This window comes from Microcaecilia unicolor, chromosome 5 (genome assembly GCF_901765095.1).
Source record: "Microcaecilia unicolor chromosome 5, aMicUni1.1, whole genome shotgun sequence".
NCBI lineage: Eukaryota > Metazoa > Chordata > Amphibia > Gymnophiona > Siphonopidae > Microcaecilia > Microcaecilia unicolor.
The window spans coordinates 85,500,253-85,516,333 of record NC_044035.1 but is presented as its reverse complement, the minus strand read 5'-3'; the positions used below and the strand labels follow the sequence as shown (position 1 = coordinate 85,516,333).

General features: G+C 40.2%; 1 protein-coding gene across 4 annotated transcripts in view; it reads right to left on the bottom strand.

The window, feature by feature from the left end:
• ATAD1 (ATPase family AAA domain containing 1) overlaps window positions 1-16,081 on the bottom strand; it is a 70,522-nt gene that overhangs the window by 31,196 nt on the left and 23,245 nt on the right. For all 4 annotated transcript variants that reach the window (XM_030203075.1, XM_030203076.1, XM_030203077.1 and 1 more), the window contains 3 exons: window positions 11,310-11,430; window positions 8,570-8,770; window positions 6,128-6,234 (listed from right to left, as the gene is read on the bottom strand). In XM_030203075.1, the coding sequence (XP_030058935.1) occupies window positions 6,128-6,234; window positions 8,570-8,770; window positions 11,310-11,430 (429 nt within the window). The remainder of the gene's footprint in view (window positions 1-6,127; window positions 6,235-8,569; window positions 8,771-11,309; window positions 11,431-16,081) is intronic.

Below are 16,081 nucleotides of genomic sequence, written 5' to 3'. Positions count from 1 at the left end.
GAAGTCCAAAAAGGTGTCTAGCTGCAGCACAGGTGCTTATGTGCTTTTATAAAATAGGCTCCTAAACTCCAGGCCCAATAGCACACAAAAAGCCGACCACAAATTAACACCTGCTCCAAAAGGTGTAATTGTGTGCACATCCACATGTATTTTATAATATGTGTGTACATCACAATCCCACCTTTGCTTCGCCCACATTAATACCCTAGGAATTCTATGCATAGATTGCACAATAAAACACGCACAGACGTGTATATGCATGCACTTTTAACATGAGTATGTATTCACACAATTTTAAAAGCCATTTTCTGTGTTTATAACAGACTTTATATGCAGAAAAAGCTTTATAAAAAATTACCCCCATGAGTCTAGAGTGTCAGTGCTCCTGTGAGGTTTTACATAGTGGGCATGAAGGATGGTGTCAATGCTCTGGAGAGAAAGATATTTCATATCCCTGGGGAAGGAGGCACAAGTGGTAATAAGTTCCCTGTTAAAGCAACCTTTTGTTATAGCATGCTAATATGTATTTTCAAAATAATAAAGCTGTTCCTGGCATGCTAGCTTTTAATCTTCAGTAAACACTTCTCAGTATACTCAGGATTTAGTTAGCTGGTAGGCAATTCTATAAAAGGAGACAAACTTTAAGCACCTAATGGGGCCTATTCTATGAAGGACAGTAAGCACCTACTTTCTTATATAGCATATTACTCTAACTGGGTATATACGTGTAAGCACTTACACCAGCCACAGAGCTGGTGTAAACTGCATCTAGATATCAGATAGGTGCATAACTTATAGTAGTAGTCTGTCACATGCATAAGCGAGTCCCACTCAGACTTCATCTGTGTATGCTCACCTGTCAAATGTACGCCAAGTAAGATATCAGTGTATTTACAGAATAGTATGTAAGCAGATTTTCAACATTTATATGCATATATATGCCAGTATTCTAGTCATTTACCTGTATATTTGCCACATAAATATTAGTACTTTATTTACAGAACTACTACCCTGGTGTTCGAAGCTCAACGGATTCATGTGTCCTACACATAACATCTTTCTGCAGTCTGCAAAATACAGGAGAAAAGCTAACGAGCCATTACATATGCATAGTAAATGATAGCAGAAAAAGCTCACTTGTCCCACCCATTCTATCCATCGGATTTCTTCATTGACCAATACTAAAACCATCCTTCTTTGAATTCAACACAGATATTAGCTACGGATGACAGTTACCAGCGTGCAACCAAGAAATTGAAATTTGAGGGTTTGAATTTTTAATTTTACAATGCTCGACAAATCCACAGAGTCAAAAAGAATAGCAAACAGAGAATCCTAGGATCAGAAATCAGAATGATGCAAAGAAAGAATAAAAAACTCTGGTTGAAAAAAAAAAATCTAACTATGGACTATCACTCTGAATGATTCCTCATTCCACCCCAAACAACACAGTAAAGTTTAAAATAAAACATGCACAAATTTTCTCTTCATTAAGAAAAGCAAACTAGGAAAACAATATTTCAATTCTGTGATTTGGACATAAAAAGCTCTTTACGTGCCACAGGGCCACCTCTTTTTGGCATATTTGCTTGCCTTTAGTGTACTAAATGATGTACACAGCACTGTACCATCATTCCACTGTTTGAAAGATGACCTGCAGCTAACCTGTTCACAGAGCATTTGGAAATTGCCAGGGGATGCATTTTGGTTAGTTATCCTGGAACCATAGCCAAAGTGAGATATAAGTAAACGTAGTTGTTCATCTTAGTAAAAATAAAATTATACAACAGAACAAAGCCATCATCCAGTCGGGTCCCAAGACATCTAGAATAGGCTGTGAAATCAAGAAAAGAATCATCATCTGCAAAAACACATTTATTTTTAGGGTTTGATATTCTGCATCTCAGCCAACTGGGAACCTTGAAAGTTATACATATTGTCTACAGGTTACAAAATTAAAAAAAAAAATCAAAATTATGTCAATAGTAACAGAATGACAGAAAAATAAGATAAAATAATTTTAAAACCTGCTGGAAAAGCCAAATTATAGCCAACATCTTAAATAACTGGTCTCATTACTAATTTCCTGGGGATACAACTTCCATAAATATGAACTACTACTAAAGGCTCACCTCAAGATTAGTTGAAATCTCCAAGGACATCTGCTGTGAGAATGTAAGGTTCTTAATGCCTTACATTGCTTCAACAACTTTGCAAAATAATCTGGCCAGCCACTCTTCAAACACTTATAGTCAATCAAAAATTATGTTACTAATGTAGGGACTCCAGCAACAGTCACATGATTGCACTAGCCTTTGCAACATATTTATTTTGTGATGGAATTTAGCACCCATTGTAAATGTTTTAAACCAAAATCTGGAAGACACTGGTACACCATGCTACAATAATTAATCCTGTTCACAAGCACAGAATGAATCAAAGTCATCATCATTTTTTTTCTTCAAAAATGATCCAATCCACTGTAACATGTAGAACATAAATTAAATGCTGCCCTCACCACTGCACATATTTGATTAGTAAATTTCAGACTCCGATATATTTTTACAACCAAACTTTTGAACAAATCCACTGGTCTAAACTTTGTAATTCATGATAGTTGGCCACACTCAAGTCCTTCCCCCTCTGGCTAAACCAGAACACCTTCTTAAAGACACAGATGTTTCTTAATATACCAATCCGTTTTTTCCTCAAGCAGCCCTTTACTGGTCTCTGTCAGTATGGCAAGGCAACTAAATGCCATCTGCATATATATGCCCCTCTATATTGTGTCCCAAAGTGAGCCAGATAGATATGGAACAGTGGGGAGAGCACCGATTCCTGTGGAATATCACACAGCCAAACAATCCTCTGAAGCCTTCTTTTCCTAAACAACTCAGGGGTCCTTTTACTAAGGTGCGCTGAAAAATGACCTGCAGTAGTGTAGGCGCATGTTTTGGGCGCGTGCAGATCCATTTCTCAGCGCGCCTGCAAAATAATGCCTTTTTACAAATTTTTTGCAGAAAATGGACATGCGGCAAAATAAAAATTGGCACACGTCCATTTTGGGTCCGAGACCTTACCCGCCAGCCATTGACTTAGCGGTAAGGTCTCATGTGTTAACCGGATGGTAATGACCTGTGTGCGCCAAATGCCACTTGGCGCACTTAGCAGACGAGCACCAGAAAATAAAAATTGTATTTCGCACGCCCGTATCGGGCGCGCGCCAAAAAGGAAATTACTGCAAGAGCCGGGCAGTAACTCCAAATTGGCGCGCACTGACATTTACGTGGCTTAGTAAAAGGGCCCCTCAATCTCCCTTTTTTCCAAAAAAAGATCAGAACCATTGAAACGCTACATCACATAGACCAATTTCCTGCAAAACACTTCCTAAATAGTATCAAATACAGACAGTAGATCCAAAGATATCAAGAGAAGAAGAAAATGTCCCTGTCTCTCGATACTATCCACCAAATTTATCAAAACGGTATCTGTACTATGATTAATCCTAAAACCAGATTGACAGATATGCAATACATTTCCTTTTACATAAGCTTTTACCTACTCATAACAGATTCTCTTTAACGGTTTTAATAATGCAGCATTCATTATTGGTCTATAGGTTTTTCACTTTCAAACAATCCAACCCCTCACTTTTCAAGACTTGCCTGACAAACGTTTGCTTTGCTTCTCCTAAAACATAACCCTGTTCTAATAACAAACATTAACGAGTTGGAAGTGGATCATAACAACACTCCACGATCAATCATTTTTACCAAATTATTTGGAATAGGATCTAACGAAGGATTAAGCATCCCATCACCTTCTCTACGATTTGACCCCTCTTTCCAAAACTTCTCCCTCCTCACCCCTTTCAAGAAAATCCCCTCTATCTCGTTCATTCCCTTATCCCTGATCTTTTTCCTCTGCTAAGTTCCATACATAACAATTCTTCTTGATGGTAAACTTTTTCCCTACCCCTCCCTCCGACATTAATGAAAGATCCCCATTGAAATGAAATAACTTTTTAGTCTTAAAGATTTAAATTATGTGATTCCTCACATAGTATTTTTCTTTCACTTCTGCAATCATATAAATCCTTTGCTAAATCTGCCATATAGGGGGTAAAGACCCTTGTAATCAGTGTATCACAGATGATAACTTATTTCAAACTGCTGTGCTAGCTTATGTCATCTGACTACACTACACACTGTGCCTGAAAGACTGGTGCTTGCCATGCATCTATGAAGGACTTCTGGCCGTGACCCTGACACTGTCAACCTAGAGACACATCTGGTTCAGTTTGGAGGTATACAGATAAATTTGGATAAGTTTATGCAGCCCCAGACTGCTTGAAGCCCCAGAAATTGGGAGGATATCTAGGATGACGAAGACATTCTTGTGGTTTGCCATAACTACAACAAAAGGGCACAGATCAATTGCTTGTCATTATGGCATCATGATTTGAAGGCCACTTCTGATAAGAACTTGTATACAAGCCAGACCTGCAAAACGCACAAAGATCTTCATGTTCAAGCACTCATCAAGATCATCAACACTCTACGTCACAACATCCACTGAAATAACAACAGAAGATTACCACCACAGAAGAGATGACCCAATACTAACAGACTAAGGTCATACAGTTTTTACCTTAAAGTTTGCGATCATTGACAGCTGGGCTCTTCAGGTGACTTTTGCCCATAGGGGATGTGTTTATCATCCTGTATATTTGTATTAGGTATGTTTAAACTCGTCCTACAACTTTTCTTCTGTTTACACTTTTGTTTTGCAATTGTATTTGTAAATAAATCCTTTTCTACTTGCACTGTGTGGTCTGTATGGCTTACCAAGAGTAATAAAAGGACATTCTAAATTCCGGTACCTTCATTAGATATGTTTATTTCCTTAGACTTAGAGGCATATTTTCAAAGCACTTAGACTTACAAAGTTACATAGTAACTGATCCCTGGAAATATCCCCACAGACACTCTTCTAATCTCTGGTGCATTTTCCTTTAACCATTTGCTTTCAAAATGCTGTACTCTGTGCATGTATAATATATAGTATTGCTTTAACTGGGTTCAGTGTACAAACTCATCCTAGCAGTACACAATCATTTAAAGATTGCATCATTTCATTCCATTTACTACCTGCCAAATCCAGGGGTAAACATGTAATTTCTCACTGAATTTCTTCATACACAAAAGCCACATCTTCCCTAATAACCTCACTTAACCAATAATCCATTTTCCCTCTCTCAGCATTAGGCATAACCCACTTTACCAAGAATGATCAGTCTAAGACAATTCGTTTGTCTTAACCACCTCTAGCATTTATTCCATATCCTTCAATACATGATCCAAAATATTCCATAGTGTTTGTGTACTAATACATACCATTTGTTTAAGTCCAACATCAGAAAGATGCTCCAACAATTTGATTTACTGCTCAATACGATGAAGTGTCAAAGAGGTTTACAATAAAATCAAATCATACAACACTGTCACATTAAATCACTTATAAGTGCTTTATTAGAACCACCTGACAATGCAGCCTAGAGAGGGGAAGGGAAGTCATATACTACAACATCTTTTTGTTAGCCCTATTAAAAAGGAATCACTAGCTACAAACACTCCACTTTTCCCCTACTTTAGCCCTAGGTAAAATAATTCCCTCACACGCCACTATGCTGCTTCATATTCAGGTTGTCTGAGTCATAAGGCCTGCTTCTTTGGGCTTCCTGCTCAGCTTGAAACAGGGCTCTGTTAGTCTATATTGCAATGTACCTTCATTCAAAGCAACCCTAGGTTTCCACCCCACCCCCCTCCCTACAAACCTTTCCCTTCTTCTAACCATCATAGTGACGGTCGTCAGAGGCCACATGCTGAATTTCTCTCCACTTGTTTGCATCTTCAGTCTGGCCATTACAGGCTACTGTTGTGCAGTGACTGAGAATCCTTTCAGTCTACTCCCTTTCACCCAACCCACCGCTAGGATGTGAATACTGCCTCTGCAACATCCCTGGTTTGTCTATGGAACAGAAGCTAAGTTCTGGTACAAACTTGGCTCTCTATATGGTATTATCCAGCCACCAACCACTATAGGAGTTATAATATCTTCAGCATACCTGACAATTGAAATCTGTATCTAGACCATCCCAGAGACTCATAAACTGAGCTTTCATCATGGCTGTTGCTTCATGGTCAGAACTTGAGCGATTTCGAAGGAAAGAATCTACACAATTAAAAAAAGGAAATTTTGATAACTGCAATCCAATATCCAAATTATTACTCCATATGCATTTTTATATTTTCAAATATATAAAACAATAAGCCATTTGTGGTACCTCAATACAGCAAATAATCAATCTGATAAAAAATAAGGTCTAATAGAAAAACACACACACACACACACACACACAAAAGAATCAAAAACATAATATACCACAAAACAAACCCTCTGGGGTCACAAGAAACAAGTAAAGGCAGGAGGCAGCAAAAAAGGATAATATTGAAAATAAAATCAAATTACATACTTTCTGCTCATCACACTCTTGGTGAATTTGCATCGGTTTAACAAAGTATTGTACAATTATTAGAATGTGAAATTCACCTGACAAAGAGACAAAGGCCGTATGGTATCTAGTTTTGTTCTCTATTTGTGAGGGTAGAATGGATCTCAGAAAGCTGGGTTCTACCACTTCTACTGAAAATCCCTCTCCAACTCTGTGATTATTTAGGCATCTGCCCAGATAACAGTTCTCCCCAAACCAGGAAAAGACCCACTGCTCCCGGAATCTAATCAACCCATCACACTGTTCTGCTCAGAAGCCAAACTATTAGCTAAGATTCTAGAAAACCATTTAGCACGGGTGTTACCATTAATTTTATTAGATTCCAAACCAGGCTTTGTAAGGGATCATTACAGAGTGAAAACTGTTGAATTTTGGTCTCCTTGGAACAAGTCAAGCAGGCTAGCAGTCCTCCTTTACTTATTAGTTTCGACGCAGAAAAACATTTGACTGCATACAATGGGACTTCATGTTTCAAGTTTTACATAAATATGGTATAGTGGGCCATTTTTCTCAAGCACTTCAAACCTCATATGCTAACCCAAGAGCAAGAATTTGGGTACACGTTCAACTTTCTGAGGAGTTCTCAGAGGTACTAGGCAGGGTTGTCCCCTAGCCCCTCCCTCTTTTGTTTTAACTTTGGATACATTTACAAGGGATGTGCAAGGGAGTCTTGTAGCATTTGCCGATGACTTGTTGGTAAACATAACTAATACTGAAGAATCCTTTCCAGTTCTTTTGGAAAGTTTCAGGAATACAAACATTTCTCCGTTTTTACTCTTAACCTTCAGAAGTCAGAGGCTATAGCAATACAGGACAGGGTAGAGAGGGATTTGGGTCTCTCGGGATCACTTCTGTTATTTGGGGATTCTTCTTCCGATAGATACTATGTTTCTTGGTCCTCTTATCGTTACCCATTTAATGGAAATGTCTAAACATCAATTAGAAAGCTGGAACCATCTGCCTTTAACCCTTAGCGGTCAGATCAGTCTATTCCAAATGTCCATTTTGCCTTAATGGCTTTATGTTTTCAAGCCCTACCCATCCATGTTTTACAGAAAGACTTGAAAAAACTGTCTAGTGTAATAGAGAGCTTTTGGTGGGGAGGAAAGAAATCTAAACTACATCGTTCCTGTTTATATGATAGCTGCCTTCCATTGCCAGCTGAGAAACAGAAGACATCAGTTGAAGGTTGTTGGTTTTTTTTTTTTTTTTTTTTGGACAGAGCCTTCTTTGATGGTAGATGAGTTTAAGGTTCTCACTGTAGAAAACCTATTTTGAATGAGACTACCAGGCTGCTGCTGTGCCACCTATAGCTTTAAAGGGAATTATGTTTTAAGTTACTGCTTTTTTTTATTGTATACATTATTGATACTTTATACAGTATGTTGTATTGTGATGTTATGATCATATTATGTATTACTGAAATTCAATCAGGACTTTAGATTAGCTATATTCATGAAATAAATACATGTACTGGGCAAAGAAAGACCAGAGGTTAGCTACAGACATGCTATACACAAATGACTTAACTGATGTCAAGCTAGCACAAAGATCCAAAAGAAAAAGGCAAGAATAATGGGAGAAGTATCTTCACAGGAGATCATAAAGGAGAGTTGTCCCTACAAAGACTTCAATTTATGATTGAAGAGAGGTGATTTTCGATCTATTGGTAAATAGGAATACAGCTGGAACAATAAGGATCTATTTGGAAGGAATGGTTTGCATCCATCCAGGAATAGTACTACAGTCTTTATCCATCACTTCACATTCTACTTCAAATTAGGTATGATGGGACTCAAAGCAAATAAACAAGATAAAGCCTAAAAGCCTAAAGTCAACCAGCTAGAAAATTAAAGTTAGGAGATGGTAATCAAAATTACAACAAAAATACATAGTGATAGATGTCAGTGCACAGACAGAGATGCTTCGACATGAGCATAATCATCATCACCACCATCATGTTTAACGCTGGCCCCAAAGTCCATCATACTTTACCTATTTCATCAATAAAGATGATAGAAGGCTGCAGTTTCATCGCAAGGGAGAAAACTGCAGCAGCCAGTTTTTGGGATTCCCCATACCATTTATCAGTCAGCGTAGAAGGCTGAAGGTTAATAAACCGACAGCCTGCTTCCTTTGCGGTAGCCTTGGCAATCAGAGTTTTACCACATCCTGGAGGGCCATACAGGAGAACCCCTGAAAAACAATAAACATGCTCCGTTATAGTGTCTGTAAACTCAGGATGGCTGTCTTTATACTTACAGTCTTCTGTAAACAGAATGATTCAAGAAAAATAATTTTGTAAGGAAAGGATAACTATTTTTGTAATGGGAAAATATTTTTCAAGTTCAGTTTAATTTAGAAATAAAGCCTATAACAATTTTATAACTGCAGTAAATCAGTTCAGGGATGAATCATGCACTGGAATATCAGTGCTTCTGTGCATTCATACGATGTTATCTCACAATAAACAGCTCCGGAATTATATGCAAAAATCAAGATAGGTAGGTAACCAGTTTAAGTTATTACTGTCTATAAACACACAAATGTGTGCATACACAGGTAGCCTTTTTGAGCTCATGCTCTGATATCACATAGGTTTGACAGGATTTTCATGTTTTGGAAAGACTCTGGATTATTAAGTTTATTATACGACTTTATATACCATCTAATTTGAGGACAAGTCTAGGTGGTTTACAATATTCAAAATTAAAGTCATCCAATCTATTGAACGGCAATTTTCAAAGAATGAACCATTTGAAAAGTGCCCTCACTCAGGGGGTCTTTTATTAAAGCTTAGGTCGAGTTATCTGCAGCAGGGCCCATAGGAATAAAATGGGCCCTGCTGCAGATAGCTCGAGATAAGCTTTAGTAAAAGACCTCTCAATCCAGTTAAACGTGGGTATGGTCTTCCTTGGTACACATATTCTTACCTGGATTGTGAGGTAGTATTCACAGAGATGTTACTTGGGCCGGTGGACAAATAGCAAGAGTACATGACACTTTCACACACTATTTGTCCCTTTCAGTTGCCATGCTAAACAGCAGGTATAACATGTGACCATTTAACACACAGATGTTACACTAAATTTCAAAGAGAAACAGCCCACCTTGTTTGAAATTTACCATGAAGTAGATGTGCTAAAAGCCCCCATATATTTTACCACCATGTGGACTGCCATGCCCACGCTTTTTCTTTGTCCATTTTAAGTGGTATGCAATTTGACACCAGATGGAAAGAGCATCTACACTATTTTTTTTTTCAGGTTGTGTGTGATCTTTGGGGAAGAAGACATTGAATGCAGTCTGTCTCCATCATGAACAGCAAGTACACTAAGCAGTAGGTAAGGCAGACACATTTAGAACTTGAGTACTCCAAAAAGGAGTACACCTTTCCAGACTTGTTTCTATGGGAATGCTGAATAATCTTATTGATTGTATTTGCATATATGCGACAAAAAAACAAAATAGAGCATTAGGCCATTATCAGTTCAATATGATATTAATTGATTGGGGGGACTATGCTTCAAACCTCTATTATGATAGTCCATCTCAATAATTTATTGGTTGGTTACCTCGCATACTTCTGTGTTTTTATTCCAACCAATTGGATGGCGGCCTTTATAAAACAGGCATAAAATAAGTGACATTTCACACAGATTATGCATTGTTAAACTAGCACATTAAAACAGTATGCAAAAAATAAATAAATAAAAAGCTATTAATTTTACACAATTTTGATTTTTTTCTGAACATAACTATTCAGGGTATATCGGATAAGCAACACAAGGCAAAGTAGTTTCTGGACTCTGCCTGGGATTCAGGTTATTAAAGTCCAAAAGTCACATAATAAATGACCCAGAAAATCACAACATACTTCCCATGACTACATGAGCAATGAAGATGTTAGGCTAGTTAGTTGTGTGGAGAAATCGAAGCAGCAACTTTCAGTTTAACACCTGTGCTTGTGCTATGTTTTCCTTACATTTCTCAGCTCATTTTAAAAAACTGAAGTAGACCTCCTAGTGACAGTAGGAAAGAACTGCAGTCTCCATACTAGTAAAATCTTTGGGGTCAATATTCAATGAGGTTTAAGCAGGCAAGAGCCGATTAAACCCCCTCAGCAAGCCACAGAATGCCGCTAAATAGTCCCTCTGACCACCGCGGTACTGCGCAGCTAGTGCTGGGGCAGTCAGGAAGGAGCTAACAGTTATGCAGGCACACTGGCTGTACTCAGTGCCTGTGTCCTCATAGCTAAGCAGGCATACAAAACCAAACAAAAGGCAGTCCTATTTTTGCCCATTTGGCTATGTGGGTGCCAGCTCTGAACATTAGCCAGCCTGTACATAACTTTTGGATTCAACAGGATAAAAGCAGATCACATAAAAACCACAGAAACGAATGAATAAAAAAAAGAAGAAGTGATTAAAAAAAATTAACCAAACCACTTTTTCCACTTCTCACCATGCTCCAACTCTGCTTTTATCCCGTTGATTTCTCAGTGGGCAGATTAGTGCCTCTTGTTTTTGTCATAACTTTTGGATTGGCAGATGACCGGACACGAGCCTGGCATTGAATATTAGGGTTAGATTCAGCCTGCAGTGGTCAGTGGCTTTAAAACCTCTGAATTTCAGGGGTTTATTTCCTAGGGGTATACCTTGCAAACAGAATTTACTAACCACAATACAACCATCACTGGAACATCCATATTTATTTGCAGTACGACTGGCCTTACCTTTGGGAGGCTGCAACAGCCTAGAGTTTTCAAACAAACGTTTCTTCCTAATAGGTAGAATCACTGTGTCTTTCAGGTCATTAATAATGTCATCTAAACCAGCAATATCACTCCACGTCACCTGTGGCATAAAATCCAGACAAGCAAAAAACTAGTTAGAGAATCTAGCTCTCTGAAAAACATGTTAAACTCATTCAGCACTAGAAACAAAGAAGTGACAATCTCAAAAGTATAAAATGAAAGTAAGACTTCAACCTCACATTCTCACAACTGAGGAGCCTCTGTGTGTAATTATTACAGGTTTCCTTGAATTTCCACTGGCAAACTGTTCCATCTCTTTATCAGTGTTGTACAGTAACTAAGTGTGACTAATTACTGTACTTAAAGGTTTTGTCACTTTTACTTGTAAAGCAGTAAAGGAAATATTTGCTACCTTTATTTTTACTAGGGTAATAATTTCACCAATTTATACTACTTTTACTCAGTTACCTCTGACGCTTACAGTTAAAAGTAAAATGAAACAACAAAACCTAATCACACAAATTGTGGATCATCTCATCTTAAATTTTTTTTTGCAATTGAAAGTTTTATTGAAAATTCTGTAGTTCCATACATAACATAACTGAAAACTGTTGTCGCATACAGAAGCTAATACACGTGGAGGGGCATAATCGAATGGAAACGCTTATCTCCATGGGCGTTTATCTCTGAGAACGAGTCCGTGAAGGGGCGGGCCGAACCGTATTTTCGAAAAAAAATGGACATTTTTGAGCTGGGCGTTTGTTTTTTTTTAGCGATAATGGAAACTAAAAACGCCCAGCTCAAAAACGTCCTAATCCGAGCCATTTGGTCGTGGGAGGGGCCACAATTCGTAGTACACTCGCCCCCCTGATATGCCAGGACACCAACTGGGCACCCTACATCAGTGCGGTGGACTTCAGAAAAAGCTCCCACATGCATAGCTCCCTTTCCAAGGGTGCTGAACACCCAACCCCCCGCCCCCAAAACCCACAAATGTACAACACTACCATACCTCTTAGGGGTGAAGGGGGCACCTACCTGTGGGTACAGTGGGTTTTGGAGGCCTCCCATTTACCAGCACAAGTGTTACAGGTGTGGGGGTGATGGGCCTGGGGCCACCTGGCTGAAGTGCACTGCGGTACCCACTAAAAGTGCTCCAGGGACCTGCATACATGCAGGCCTCTAGGACTGGTTGCTGCTATATAACTTTGGCACACCAGTTGACACCTGAAGACTAATCTCTACGAAAACGTCCTATATTGGAATAACCGCCTTTACTCACAGTTAACTGCAGATCAGAGGTTGTGCCCCACTGGCAACGAGTCTCCCTGGTACTGAGATGAGCAGTAGGTCAGAACTGGCAGAATGCTGTACAATGCCCTCATTCAGCCACATTCAAGGGAAGAACTAAATTGTCTAACGTGAAAAACACAGGAAAGGGAACTAAAACTGGCTTACAAAAATGGCCACTACCGCATGGACTACAACAGGAAACACAACAGGGCACACTCTGACCTAGTAGGCAGGGGGAAAAGCACCATGGGAGAAGAGCCTACCAACTACCAACATTGTGAGACTGTAACACAAGCTAATGAAATCACGGAGCCCAATACCCTACACCCACCACAATGCAATGCTGATGTGACCCTGTACTGCACCCGAGAGCCACATCTGACCCAGGGAAAGGCTGTGACAGGATCGAACACATTCTGCTGTCATGGAGGTGGGTACGACATTTGAGGCTGGCATACAGGCTGGGAAAAAAGTTTTTAAAGGGGGGGGTTTTTTTGGTGGGAGGGGGTTAGTGACCACTGGGGGAGTCCGGGGGAGGTCATCCCCAATTCGCTCCAGTGGTCATCTGGGCAGTTGGGGCACTTTTTTGGGACTTGTTCGTGAAAAAAAAGGGTCCAAAAAAAGTGACCCAAAATCATGGTAAAAACGCCTTTTTTTTTCGATTATCAGCTAAAGACGCCCATCTCTCCTCGGCTGATAACCACGCCCCAGTTCCGCCTCCACCACGCCTCCGACACGCCCCCGTCAACTTTATTCGTTTCTGCGATGGAGTGCAGTTGGAAACGCCCAAAATCGGCTTTCGATTATACCGATTTGGGCGCCTTTGCGAGACAAACGTCTATCTCCCAATTTAGGTCGCACTATAGGCGTTTTTCTCTTTCGAAAATAAGCTGGTTAGTCATCTAATTCTCCCCCACCTCCACCCCCTTCCCCAAGGCATCATGGTGGCGCTGACAACTGTGCTTTTGACTGTTCATAGGGTTGCCAAAGTTTTTTAAACATCACCAGGTGGCCTCTTCTCATTGCAGTAAGTTTCGACACTTGGTATAGGAAGTCCACTTTGTGCAATATGAGTTGCATAGAAGGTAAAGTCTGTTGTTTCCAAGCCCGTGCCAAAGACAACTTTGCAGCAACAAAAAACTGAATTGCAAGCTTATGCTGGGAGATACGAATCTCAGGAGGTTTAAAATGTAGCAGACAATATCCCGCTTTTCAAGGATTATGTTGTTGCAATAATTGATGGACCAACCGGATCACTTGTTTCCAGTTAGCCTGGGCCACCGGGCACTACCACCATATATGCAAGAATGTGCCCCGAGCACCAGTTACGCCAGCAGTCTGCAGATACTTTGGGATACATTTGCTGTAGCCTATAAGGGGTATAATACCACCAGTACAACATTTTAAAGCCATTTTCTACCAAAGGCTGAGCTAATGATGGTTTGAGCAAGAATCTGTACCCCCTCGACCAATTTTCCAGCGGGTGGGTGCTCTGTAATGCTGTCTCCCATCTATTGGTATAATATAATTGGGAGTTAGTATAAAACAAAAGAGCTAAATATATATGAGATACACTTCCTCTACCCCCCCCCCCCCCCCCCACTCCGCAGGGCCTGCTCTAATGCTGTTTCAGTTAGGTCCAGTTCCTCCCTTGCCCGTCTATGGATAAAGTCTCGCAGACAGCTATAATAAAAAAGGTCACTCTCAACCAGCACATATTCCTCTTGGAGCTCTTCAAAATTAAGTATCCTCCCATTAGCCCAAACCTGACCAAGAGTATACAAACCAGCTAGAGCCCACCGTTTATATATCGGTTCTGAGGAGCCTGAGGGAAAACCCGGAGCCCAGTGGATAGCTGTCTGCAAATAATATTTCCGATCCGGGAAGAATTGTTGCCGAATATAGTACCAGGTACAGAGCGAGTGACCCACCCTCATTGGGACACTCCAGATTATAGCCAATAGATCACTCCCCGGTAGCCACAGGACATCCCCCAAGAAACGGGTCCCCAACTAGGCCTGCTCCCAATGGAGCCATTTCTTGGTGGTGGCCAGGGTCCAATCTGCTAATATTTTCAGCTGAGCCGCTTGATAATACAGATAAAAATTAGGGACTCCCATACCCCCTCTAGCAGATGTCTGAAACATCATGGCTCGGCGCACTTGGGGTGGACGCTTCCGCCAGATATAAGCAAACAATTTTCAATTGAGTTGTACAAAGAAACTGCGAGGTATTGGGATCGAGAGAGCTAAGAATAAATACAGTAATTTAGGAAGCAACATCATTTTGATTGCATAAATACGCCCCGTCCATGATACAGTCAGTCCTTCCCATCTGTCTAGCTCCGCAAAAAGCTCTAAAATCTTCTTAGGGTAATTAGCTGAAAATAAGCCCTCAACACTGGGAGTTACAGAGATCCCCAAGTATTTAATAGATTTGGCTGCCCAGACAAATGGGAAGGCAGCTTTCAGCTGAGAGATTTCCTGTGGAGGAACCGTAAGATTAAGGACTTCCGATTTGGTGATATTGATCTTAAACCCTGATAATTGACCATATTGTGTAATAGTTTCCATAACCTGTTGCAGTGAGGACTCCGGGGAAGACAGGGTCAAGAGCACATCATCTGCAAACAGCATGATTTTATGTTTCCTTCGTCCCCTAACCAGACCTCTAATCATAAGATTCCCCCTAATCAAGCTAGCAAGTGGTTCAATGGACAAAGCAAAAAGTAGTGGAGAAACTGCACTTCCCTGTCTGGGTTTCCTATGGCGCTCCAAAGTCTTAGTATATGTGCCATTTATTTTTAGAGTTGCTAACGTGTTTTCATACAGCAATTGGAGCTACGCCAAGTAGCGCCCCCCTATCTCCACAAGCTTCAACACAGCAAACAGGAAGGACCAGTTCACCCGATCAAATGCTTTTTCAGCATCAATTGAGAGTAACAGCGCTGGTACCTGATCATCTCTCGCCTGTTAGATTAGGTGCAGCAGGCATCTAGTGTTATCATAAGTCTGGCGACCCGCAATAAATCCCACATGGTCCTCGTGTATCAACCGAGGAAGGACAAGTTGAAATCTGCGGGCTAGTATCTTTATAAAAATTTTATAGTTGGCAGATGTAGACCCTCTTCTCAAAAGTGGTGATAGGGAAGAAGCTGGAAACTACAGGCCGGTAAGCCTCACTTTGGTTATTGGAAAAGTAATGGAAGCGATGCTGAAGGAAAGGATAGTGAATTTCCTGGAAGCCAATAATTTGCAAGATCTGAGACAACATGGTTTTACCACAGGTAAATCGTGCCAAATGAATCTCATTGAATTCTTTGATTGGGTGACCGGAGAACTGAATCATGGACGTGCTATAGACATAATCTACTTAGATTTCAGCAAAGCTTTTGACACGGTTCCCCACAGGAGGCTCTTAAATAAACTGGACGGGCTAAAGATAGGACCCGGAGTGGT